The 12097-nt window shown below is 49.7% G+C and overlaps 1 protein-coding gene across 1 annotated transcript in view; it reads left to right on the plus strand.

Moving 5' to 3' along the window:
- Nucleotides 1-12097, plus strand: part of gse1b (Gse1 coiled-coil protein b) — a gene marked incomplete at both ends in the record, with an annotated part of 39678 nt that overhangs the window by 10101 nt on the left and 17480 nt on the right. The window contains 1 exon segment of the mRNA XM_080537340.1: nt 9306-9514. Within this exon segment, the coding sequence (XP_080393466.1) occupies nt 9306-9514 (209 nt within the window).

Genomic DNA, 12097 nt, shown 5'->3' on the forward strand with positions numbered 1-12097 from the left:
TGTGTGTGTGTATATGTGTGTATGTGTGTATGTGTGTATGTGTGTGTGTGTATGTGTGTGTGTCCCTTGTGTGTGTCCCTTGTGATAAGAGACAGCTGTCTTTATCTGTGTGTGATGGGGTCAGAGGCTGAGCTATAAGGTGTTGGGGCAAGGTTTTTGGTGTGTGTGTGTGTGTGGAGGGAGGGTAGGGGGCGTGGTCTGTCCTGCCCCCCAGCGTGGGCCAGCATGGGCGGTCATGCGTGGAGGGGCTCGGGGAGAGAGAGGCTGTGGTAATGGAGGAGAGGAGCTCCACATTAATCACACACAGGCAGGGCCAGAGACAGCACTGACATGCTCGTTCTCTCTCTGTCTCTCTCTCTCACGCACACACACACACACACACGCTCTCTCTCTCTCTCTTTCTTTCTCTCTCTCACACATACATACACATACACGCACACACACACAGACACACACACACTCTCTCTCTCTCTCTCCTCTCTCTCTCTCTCTCTCTCAAACTGACACACACACACACAGACACACACACACTCTCTCTCTCTCTCTCCTCTCTCTCTCTCTCTCTCTCTCAAACTGACACACACACACAGACACACACACACTCTCTCTCTCTCTCTCCTCTCTCTCTCTCTCTCTCTCAAACTGACACACACACAGACACACACACACATACTCAATCATACCACACACACTCTCTCTCTCTCTCTCTCCTCTCTCTCTCCTCTCTCTCTCAAACTGACACACACACACACACATACTCAATCATACCACACACACACACACACACACACACACACACACACACACAGTCTCTCTCTCTCAAACTGACATACACACACACACACACACACACACAAACACTCTCTCTCAAACTGACATACACACACACACACACACACACACACACACAAACACTCTCTCTCAAACTGACACACACACACACACACATACTCAATCATACCACACACACAAAAAACACAAAGGCGTCGTCGTCGTCCCAATCCCACCCACCACCCCCCCCCCCCCCCTTTCTCCCCTCCCACACACACACACATACACACACACAAAGGCTGGAGGCTGATCATGGAGCAACAGCTTGGTGTGTATGCGTCGTCTCACCAGTAGAGGGCAGTGGACCAGCCGTGTCGGAGAGGCCACCACAGCCCTTCCTGCCCAGCCCACCTGCGACACCCCCTTCTGACCAGGGGGTCGGGGGGGGGGGGGGGGGGATTCTGGGAAGGCGCAAAATGTGTGTCTGTTGCCATCCACACAGGAGATGAATATCAAAAACCTCCACAACATATCGATATAATATCCTCCCCGATTTGAGAGAGAGAGATATATATATATATATATATATATATATATATATATATATATATATATATATAGGCTGTCTTGCAGGGAGGGTAGAGGATTGTATAGAGGAAAGGAGTTTCCAAAAATTCAAGGGAAGACAGAACTCCCAATAGAAAAGCCCTACATACCCACTAACACACACACACACACACACACACACACACACACACACACCCTCTCCGGCTGTTGATCTTTCAGGGGTAATTCCCTCGGCCGTAACTGGCTGTAACTGTTGTAAATGTGTGTATGAAAAATGTATGTGCCCCCCCCTGCCAGATCTCTGCTGAGACGGCGGTGCGTTTGAAGAAAAGAGAGGGAGGAGGGTTGTGGAGGAGAGAGGGAGGGATGAAGGAGGGAAAGAAAGAAAGAAGGGAGCGGGGGGGGGAGTGAATAGCAGATCAGTCTGGAGGCTGGGGTCGTGTGGGGATGGTGTCTCGTTGTGAGGGGGTGAAGGAGAGATGGAAGGGAGAGGAGAAGAGAAGAAGGGAGGAATGAAAGGAAGGAATGCTGATCTCACTCCCCCTCCTCCCACTCACCTGCCTCGCCTCCTGCTCTCTCCGTCTCTCTCTCCGTCTCTCTCTCTCTCTCTCTCTCTCTCCCTCTCACTCTCTCTCTCTCTCTCACTAACTCTCTCCCTCTCTCTATCTCTCTCAATTATTCTGTGTGGGCTACAGTTCTGCCTCACACACACACACAGACACACACACACACACACAGACACAGACAGACACACACACACACACACACACACACAGACACACACACACACACACACACACACACACACACACACAGACACAGACAGAGAGGAGGGGAGGGTGAGATACAGATGAGGTAGAGGTCTATTGCTTGGAGCTCCAGCAGGTCTGGGTGGCTATGATCATTTCTTATCTCTCCCTCCCTCCCCCCTCTCTCTCTCCCTCTCACTCACTCTCTCTCTCTCTCCCTCCCCCCTCCCCCTCTCTCTCTCTCTGTCCCTTGCGGTCATGTCTGTGTGTGTGTGTGTGTGTGTGTTGACTGAATAGGCTGTGACACGGGAGCTGAAGTAAGTGCTGCTCCTGAGTGGGCTGCTATTGATTGCTCTGGTCTGGCAGGGGAGAGTAATGGCTCTGGGAGGTGAGGGGGGAGGGGGGTGGGGTGGAGGGATTAGGCCACTAATTGCTGTTGTGCAGACAAGATACACTTTCCGCCTCCCTCACCTCACACACACACACACATCGCCTCATCGCCTTGTTCTCACTTGCTTGTCTTCCCCCCTCCCCCTCTGCCACTTCTGTGGTTCTCACCTCACCTGACACGCGACGCGTCATCACATCTCTCTCTCTCTCTCTCTCTCTCTCTCTATTTTCCTCTCTTCTCTCCATTTTCCTCTCCCTCCGTTCTCTCTTGTTTCTCTCCTTTGTGCTTCATCCACCCCACTCCCACGCGTTCGTTTCCCATAAACCCTCCCCTCGTCATTCGTCATAATCGGCGATTTTCTTTTCTTTTCTTGTCTTTCTTGTCTTTCTTTCTTCTTTTGTTTTTCCTCCTCCTTCAGTCGGTTCCGTTAGGATGACCAATCAGCGGTCTAGCCCCTTCCGCCGCTCCTAGCGTAGCCACGTCCTTTTTTGCCGCGTTAAACGTCTGTTGCTACGGAAACCGCGCGTGTGACTGATGTCGGCGTGTCGAACGGGGGGGGTTTGATCACGTGACCTCTCTACTCCGACTCTCTCGCCGGGCTGTTGCCGATGGCTACCGCTGAGGGAAGGAGTGTGGGGGGGGTCGGTCAATGTTGTTGTTGTTGTTGTTGTTGCTGATTGATCCGGAAGGACATACGTAGATCTGAAGCCAATCTGTGGTTAGAAGCTGCTGTTGTGCCTTTTGCGCTTTTACGCATGTATGTATACACACAGACACACAGACACTCAAATGTACAGGTACACATACATGTAGTCAAACACACACACTCACACACACAAACACACACGTGACACATCGTTAAACACACACACACACACACACACACACACTGCTGCTGCTGCAGCAGTAGTAGAGAGCTATGCCCCATTGAGAGGGCTGTGACCCAGTTTGACTGTCTTGGGCAGATGCTGCTGTCCTGCTGAGAGGGGGGGAGGGGAGGAGGGGAGGGGAGGAGGGGAGGGGAGGAGGAGAGAGAGGGCAAAGGGAGGGCACAGAGACAACACTCAGGTTACAGAGAGAGGGAGAGAGGAACATAGAATGAAAGAGAAGGGAGGGAAAGAGGACAGAGAGGGAGGAGAGAGAGTATGTCGTAGGTGGGACGTGTGTGTGTGTGTGTCTGTGTCTGTGTGTCTGTGTCTGTGTGTGTGTGACCATGTAACTGTGAGAGAGATGAGAGGAGAGGGGAAGGCATGTGACCAGACCGTGACCCCGTGCTCTACATTGTCCCTGGAGGGGTTCTGAACAGCAGCTCACTGGACTAGAATCTCCATCTTCCTCTCTATCTGTCTGTCTGTCTGTCTGTCTTTCTGTCTGTCTCTCTGTGTCTGTCTGTCTCTCTGTCTGTCTGTCTGTCTCTCTCTCTGTCTGTCTGTCTGTCTGTATCTCTGTCTGTCTGCCTGCTCTGTCTGTCCGTCTGTCTATCTGTCTGCTCTGTGTGTCTCAGGGCTCTACGCTAACCTTTTTCACTAGGAGCACATGTGCTCCTAAATGAAAAATGTTAGGGGCACACAAAGAAATTTAGGAGCACAGTGAAAAATGTAATTATAACACATTTTTATTAGTGATTTTGCAATTTTTGCACCAAAATCACACATTGGCCCATGCCTACAGCCCTACTAGACGCAGAGTTGATGGCATTGTATTATGGTAACTAGCTGTGTCAAGTTCTCCTGGTTAGCAGCATGTTCATTCATTCATCCATGTCATGCCTGTCAGCTAGCAGCTAGCAGCCCAGCCAGGCTTTAGGGCTAGGTCTGTCAGCTAGCAGCCCAGCCAGGCCATGCAGAGGTCTGTCTCCATGCTGCCCACCTCCCTGCTGCTGGGTCAGGCTACATCAGTCACACACGGTGGCCAGACAACTCCACATCTAGGGGTATTAAACTACCCCACATCCAGATGACCAGTCCCCAGCCCCATGCTGCCCGGGGTGGTGACATGTGGAGGTGGCCAGCCCAGCACGGTGCCTCTGCGGCGGCTAGCTGTTAGCACACCACCATCCCCGGGGGTCCCACCTCACTGCCACACTCAAGTACAACATGTTGCATTTTCATGCCATTAGGCAACTTGCTTCCTAGGGTTTCCTAGGATTAGAGATGCATTTGGACTTCTGGAGTACCTCCACTACTTTCAATGGGTTCTGAAGGTCTGAGAGATTTCTACTTTCTACCCTGGGTAGTTAACCCTGGTTGTAAAAATCTGGAGTGTGTGGGACCAAATCTGTAGATGTGGTGAGCTAATGAAGCTAATGAAGCTTGAGATGAGAAAAGGGCGCTTGTCTCTTTAAGGCCCAGGAGGGAGTTAGCGATTAGCGATGTTAGCTTAGCGCCAGTTTAACAGAAGTAACTTCACTTTTAACATGACTTCCCGTGGTCGTAGCGGGCTGGCTGACGGCTTAAAATGTGGCCACACGGTTCGCGCAGATTTATTTTTAGAATAAAAAAAAAAAAAAAAAACGGTACTCGCACGTGTGCTCGTGAATTTATTTCTCTAGTCGCACAGATGTATTTTTAGTCGCAAATGCGAGTGAAATGGTCGCACTGTAGAGCCCTGTGTCTGTCTGTCTGTCTCTCTGCCTGCTTTGTCTGTCTGTGTCTCTGTCTCTCTCTGTCTGTCTGTCTGTCTCTCTCTTTCTCTCTCTGTCTGTCTGTCTGTCTGTCTGCCTGCCTGCTCTGTGTGTCTCTCTGTCTGATAATAATGATGTTCGTGACGCCATTTGATATAAAGGAGATCTTTCTTGGTCACGTGGCCGGAAATTATATATTGATGACTCAGAGAGAAGGTTGAATCGTAATCATTGTATTAGGCAGATCTGGGTTGCATTCCCATGTACAGATGTTTCCAAGGCAGCATGCTCTGTTAAATCCAAGCTTCAAGCATGGCTACGACATGGCTGGTGCCGAGCCTGGCTGTGGCATAGAGATGCCAAGCATAGTACTGATGTTTGTTACAGCTTATATACAGTTCTCAGAGAGGGAAATAGCTTTACCTCGTAACTTACAATATTGACATTAGTTCCCATACATGGCTCTATCCTGTGTTCATGCTGCTCTGCTTTGCTGCTGACCACTGGGCTAAGGCTCCTATGTCCTTTAGAGTTAAACTGGTCTCACTGTTACTTGATATGGTATGTGCCTGCTCCTAAATATGTTGTTCACTACTGAGAGTGGGCACACATAAAATATGTTTAAGGTTAAACAATGAGTATTGCAATATTTGATAGGCACACAACAATTTGCATATAGTCACACAAAAACGCATCATATCAGCTCACTCTTTTTTTTTCCCATGATGTAAGATTAATTTGACTGGTAAATTATTTCTATTGAAAAACATGTGGAGTTCTTAACAAAGTCAATGAATGGCCACATCAGAAATACATTAGGCATCGGTTCCATCATACAAAGTACATTATATGTCAATATAACAATGTCTGGAAGTAGATCTTCAATCAAAGGAACGGCCTTGTGTTTCTGGTAACAAGGAGTGCTATTTGATTCTTTGATGGTCATCAGTCTTGCACGTGTTCTTGCCTCTGTTCACAGCGTTAATAGGTTTTATTAACTTAAGACAATTTTAGCATTATCATTACACTACACCCCTCCTTTTCTTGACTTAAGTCTATAAAATCTTAGGCTTTCCATCAATGGATTGTGGAATTAACCTGCTCAGAAACAGTTGGAAACAAAAATACAGATGTTAAGCATTAGTCTGTTAATTGGGTTATCTGGACTGTTGTTCCCGTCCCTTAGAATTCCTAGAAGAAAGTTTGTAAGTCCGTGCTGTTGAATTCAGCTGTTTACTGCTGATGACACTGTTAGTTGTGTGCGTCAGTACAATTGAACAATTACGACTACATAAAAGTATGTGTAAGTCTCTCTTGTCATCATCATGTCTCTGTCTTAAATCATAAGAATTAACATTTCCATTGTTTGTCACATTGAAATGTCATTAGTTTGTCTCATTTCTCTTGTTTCATCCGGCAATAGCTTCCTTCAGCATCTGCAACATTCTCTCCCCACTTCTGCAATGGTTAACTTAGACCCGATCTTAACAGCATCTCGGTCTCTTAGTCCTTCGCTCAATGTCTCTTGATTTCCTTGATTCTGTCAGGAAATAGAATTGACAGGCATTGTCAGAATACATTCCAGGTCTTTCTTGCTGAATTGTGTTTTCTCCATCAGAAATGTCCTCCTTTGATGTTTCACAGTCTTAGAGTCTTAATGCGTATTTCTCTGTTCACTAAATCAATCAAAATGTTATATGTCTGCTGAATCAACACAGATTTGCATGATCATTTCAATATGAGACAAATTTGTCTATTTGTTGTATGTTGTAGCTCGATGTGTGTGTGTGTGTGTGTGTGTGTGTGTGTGTGTTTGGTTACAGGAGCAGTCTCCGTTCTATTAATAGCCTAGGGTCAGAGTTTTAACACTCTCGCCCTGTTGTGAAGCTTGGTTCAGAAATATGGTTGTTATTCATTTCATTCTTAATGATAACATTCTGCATGCCATACATAGTAGTTTGCTTCCCATGATGTTAATAGACATGCGGTTTTAGTAATCAATTATGTTGATTGAAACTTCTCTTAGAGTCTTTTAAATATTATGGCCAAATCTTTTCAAACTTAGTTTTCCTCAAAGTGCTGTGCTTTCAATCACGTATTTAAGGTCTTGTCCCTAACTTAATACACAATAGACTTCTGCTTTGTTCCTTACAAAGTTCAGAATCTCAATAAATCCTAACTCTCAGTGTTTTGACCAGTCACACCGTCTTTGACTATACAGCGCCTTCTATTCAAACTATTTTAATTTAGTACTTTCCAATATCAATACATCTCCTTTTTGAAAAAAATTAAGATTCGTTCTAGAACAGCAATTCAGGTTAAGCAAATAATTACATTGTGCCTTACCTGTTTCGCTGAATCTAGCATCCTGTTCGTTAGAAGCCATTTGTTATAATAATGATGTTCGTGACGCCATTTGATATAAAGGAGATCTTTCTTGGTCACGTGGCCGGAAATTATATATTGATGACTCAGAGAGAAGGTTGAATCGTAATCATTGTATTAGGCAGATCTGGGTTGCATTCCCATGTACAGATGTTTCCAAGGCAGCATGCTCTGTTAAATCCAAGCTTCAAGCATGGCTACGACATGGCTGGTGCCGAGCCTGGCTGTGGCATAGAGATGCCAAGCATAGTACTGATGTTTGTTACAGCTTATATACAGTTCTCAGAGAGGGAAATAGCTTTACCTCGTAACTTACAATATTGACATTAGTTCCCATACATGGCTCTATCCTGTGTTCATGCTGCTCTGCTTTGCTGCTGACCACTGGGCTAAGGCTCCTATGTCCTTTAGAGTTAAACTGGTCTCACTGTTACTTGATATGGTATGTGCCTGCTCCTAAATATGTTATTCACTACTGAGAGTGGGCACACATAAAATATGTTTAAGGTTAAACAATGAGTATTGCAATATTTGATAGGCACACAACAATTTGCATATAGTCACACAAAAACGCATCATATCACTGTCTCTCTGCCTGCTCTGTCTGTCTGTGTCTCAGTCTGTCTCTCTGTTTGTCTCTCTGTCTGTCTGTCTCTCTCTCTCTCTGTCTGTCCGTCTGTCTGTCTGTCTGTCTCTCTCTGTCTGTCTCTCTGTGTCTGTCTGTCTCTCTGTCTGTCTGTCTGTCTGTCCATGTGCGTATGTGTGTTTTTACATGAGTGTGCGTCTGCGTTCGTGTTTACATGAGTGTGTGTGTGCACGTGTGTTTACCTGAGTGTGTGTTTGTGTGTGTGTGTGAGTGTGCATACGTGCGTTCGTGTGTCTGTGTTAATGTGTGTGTGTGTGTGTGTTGGCTGTGTGCCAGAGCCTTGTGACTCTCACAGGGTTGCTGGTCCTGATCACTGTCACTATGTAACGGCCCCCCGGGGGGGTCTGGGTCCATCTGGGTCTGTGTGTCAGAGCCGTCTACCATGTTAGCACAGCTAGGCTACGCTAGCTAGCCGCTAGCACAGCTACTGAATGAATGAATGAATGGATGTCATTGCTACAGTACAGGTACCAAACAACGAAATTTAGGAGGGGTGGCTCCCCTGGTGTTAGGAAAGGGAAAAAAAAACACTTTTTAAAAAATCACGAGAAGGGAAGGAGCTGGTTTACATAAATAAAGGCTATGTACACAATCCACTGTACTATACTGTACAGATAGACGACTAGGGTTGTCATATTGCACAATATTGTTTCACGTTATTTAAAGTGTCACAGTTTGCAGGCTTGAAATGTACATGTTTGTGCCTCAGCACTACACCTGATTTTTTCAGTCCAGCAGCTGCCATACAATCCGTCCAGACTGTCCAGGGCCCAGAACTTAGGTCTTTGCTGTGTTCAGGCCTGGACGGCCCTGTGGTAGAAGCTGTTCTTCAGTCTGTTTGTCTTAGCGGCCAGGGTCCTGAATCGCCTTTTCGAGGGCAGCCTGGTAAAGTGTACGTGCCCAGGGTACACCTGAAGCAACAACAGCCAGCGTCCTTCCGCTATGCTATCTTAGCCTAAGGAGCTATGTACAGGTCATGATGATCATGTTTTTTTTTCTCAGTAGCATCGCTAGCCTACGCTAGCTAGACGCTAGAAGAACTACTACTGCTAACATAGCATTAGCTGAACGACGGCAGCTATGCTACGTTAGCCTCTAACAGGCTACCTTTCGCTTAAAAAACGGGTCATCATCATGTTTTTCTCTCCTCTCTCTCTCTCTCTCTGTTTGTAGCCGGGTCGTCCATCAGTAACGAGTCGTCTCCGGTCTCGTCCCCCGCCACCAACCACAGCTCCCCAGTAAGCACGCCCAAGAGGGGGCCCCTGGGCCCGGGGCCCGTGCTGGTGCAGCCGGGGGGCCACAGCGTGCCAAGCACCCCGCCCGTGGTCACCATCGCCCCCACCAAGACCAGCAACGGTCTGTGGAGGAGCGAAGGACGCCAGGTGAGACGACCACCACACACGCACACACACACACACACACACACACACACACACACACACACACACACACCTCATCTCTCCACTCGCAGTCCTGTGTGTGTGTGTATTTATACCTCTATAATTCCTTCTTTCTCACGACTCACCAGCTCAGTCAAAACAACGTTTAATCATCTCTTCTCTAGAGGGTCGTCCAGTACAAAGACACAGTACGCACACACACACACACACACACACACACACACACACCAAGGCACTCGAGGGATAAGCAGATTTTCTGGCCCATGGCGTGGCAGAACGCATGTGACATATGTACATGTGACATCGCTGGCGGCTCCACAAACGCCTCTGTCCTCCTCCCCCCGCCTCCCCCCCTCCTCCCTCAGCGTGTTAAACAATGCCAGCTGCCATCGGGCCACCGAGGTGACAGCCTCAACGGCAGCCAACATCTGTGGCCCTCTAACCCCCCAGCCCCCTCCATCCCTGAGCCTGCCGCCTATCCCCCTCACCCCCACCCCCTTCCCTCCCTCACCCCCCTGCCTCGTTCCCCATGGTTCCGCCTAACAACCCCGACCACCCCCCCTCCCCGACCACCCTGCAGTCAAGTGCATCCCCAAGCCCCCTGCCCCTCTGCCCCCTCGCTCTGCTGGACCCAGAGAGTGTGTCTGTGTGTGTGTGTGTGTGTGTGTGTGTGTGTGTGTGTGTGTGTGTGAGCTGCTAGCTTTGATAAGGAGTGGATTATGGATTACGGCCTTCACTCTTAAGCCGTCTTATCTCAGCTGTGGGCTAATGGAGGAGAGCCGCAGCACAGTATGGACATGGAGAACGCTCTCCGCAGCACTCTGCAACACTCTGCAACACTCTGTAACACTCTGCAACACTCTGCAACACTCTGTAACACTCTGCAACACTCTGTAATACTCTGTAACAGTTGTTGAGAGAGAGAAAGTAGGGTCAGTTTGCTTTTATCTGTGGGAGCGTCCAAGCCATTGTTGGTCCCCCCCCCCCTGTCATCGCGCCCCCTGACCTTGCCCCCACCCCCCCTCCTGCCCGGTAGACCCCCAGTGCATTAGCCCAGAGCCTCAAGGTCAAGGGTCAAGGGTTAGGGGGGGGGGGCGGGGGCTGAAGTGCAGTGATGTCACCCTTTCACTGCCCTGTCATCACCCTACCTCAGGTCATCTCAAAGGAGAGAGACAGAGACAGAGAAAGAGAGAAATCGATAAAGAGAGGCTATTATGGGACAGGTTGGAAGACACACAGACACACACACACACACACACGCAACCTCTCTCACAGTATGTCACTCTTGCTCAGTTTATCCCGGGGGTGATGTAGTGGCTGGGTGCAGCTCTGGAAGCGAGGGCCTGTCCCTCTCCCTCTCTGTCTGTGTGGGTGAGGGGTCAGGCTGGGATGGCGGGGGTCGTGTCGGAGGGGAGGGGGGGCGGTCTCCTGGCGCCTCTGACAGCTCCAGGCCATCTAGCCCAAGAGTGGGGCAAGAGGGCGCTGGGGGGAGGTGGTCCGGGAGGGGGGGGGGGGGGTTAGGAGAGGGGTTTCAGAGCATCTTTCCTGTTTACCCTGTGCCGGTCCAGCAAGCATTTCACTCTGCAGTCACAACGACCCACAGCAGTGTCACAAAGGACAGGGTCAAGCACGCACGCACACACACACACACACACACACACTCAAAACGTCCCTCAGTAGTCCAAACAAAGGCGGCTCTGTCTGGCCCTCTGGTTTTGCCCCTAATCACCAGTGAGGGAGGGGAAGGGAGGGGGAGGGGGAGGGGTAGAGCCAAGCCAACATTTGAGTAAGATTTCAACGCCCCTTTCACCCCCCCCCCCCTCTCTCTCTCTCTCTCTCTCTCTCTCTCTCACCCCCTCTCACCCTCTCCCCCCTCTCCTCCCCTCCTCCCTCACTGCTGTCAATTCAATTACTTCCCGAGCGCTGGCACTGCCGTGCTGCCCCCTGGTCCTGCTCAGTGACCTAGAGGCCCCCGCTTGCGTAAGCACACAGGGAGGGCCGGGGGCTGGGGCTGGGGGGGGGGGGGGGGGCAGGGGGAGGGAGGGCCAGGGGGTGGGGGGCCAGGAGGTGCGGGGGGTGGGGGGTCCAGGGGGTGGGGAGGCCGGGGGGTGGGGAGGCCGGGGGGTGGGGAGGCCAGAGGCTGGGGGGGGGCAGGGTTAGGGCAAGTTGGTTAAACAGAGAGAGAGAGAGAGAGAGAGAGAGAGAGAGAGAGAGAGAGAGAGAGAGAGAGGGAGGCATTGATATGCAGAGGCGTCTCTGGAACTCCTGTAGAAAGTCCTAGCACTTAATTTACCCAAGACTGCCTGCACCAGTGTCTCTGTTTCTCAGCGTGTGTCTGTTTCCTATTTCTACTGTGTGTGTGTGTGTGTGTGTGTGTGTGTGTGTGTGTTTGTGTGTGCGTGTGCGTGTGTGCGTGTGTTTCCCTTCCTGTGGTGTGTTAGGGGCTTGATTAGAATCTCCCTGGCTGAGATATGAGAGCGTCTCTCCCAGTGAGGGGGGGGGGGAGGGAGGGGGGGTGAGAGGGGTGGCAGCCGGAGAGGCCACGGTGCGTTGGCATTTTGCTTT

The sequence above is a fragment of the Nansenia antarctica genome, assembly GCF_963989245.1.
Source record: "Nansenia antarctica genome assembly, chromosome: 1".
Taxonomy (NCBI): domain Eukaryota; kingdom Metazoa; phylum Chordata; class Actinopteri; order Argentiniformes; family Microstomatidae; genus Nansenia; species Nansenia antarctica.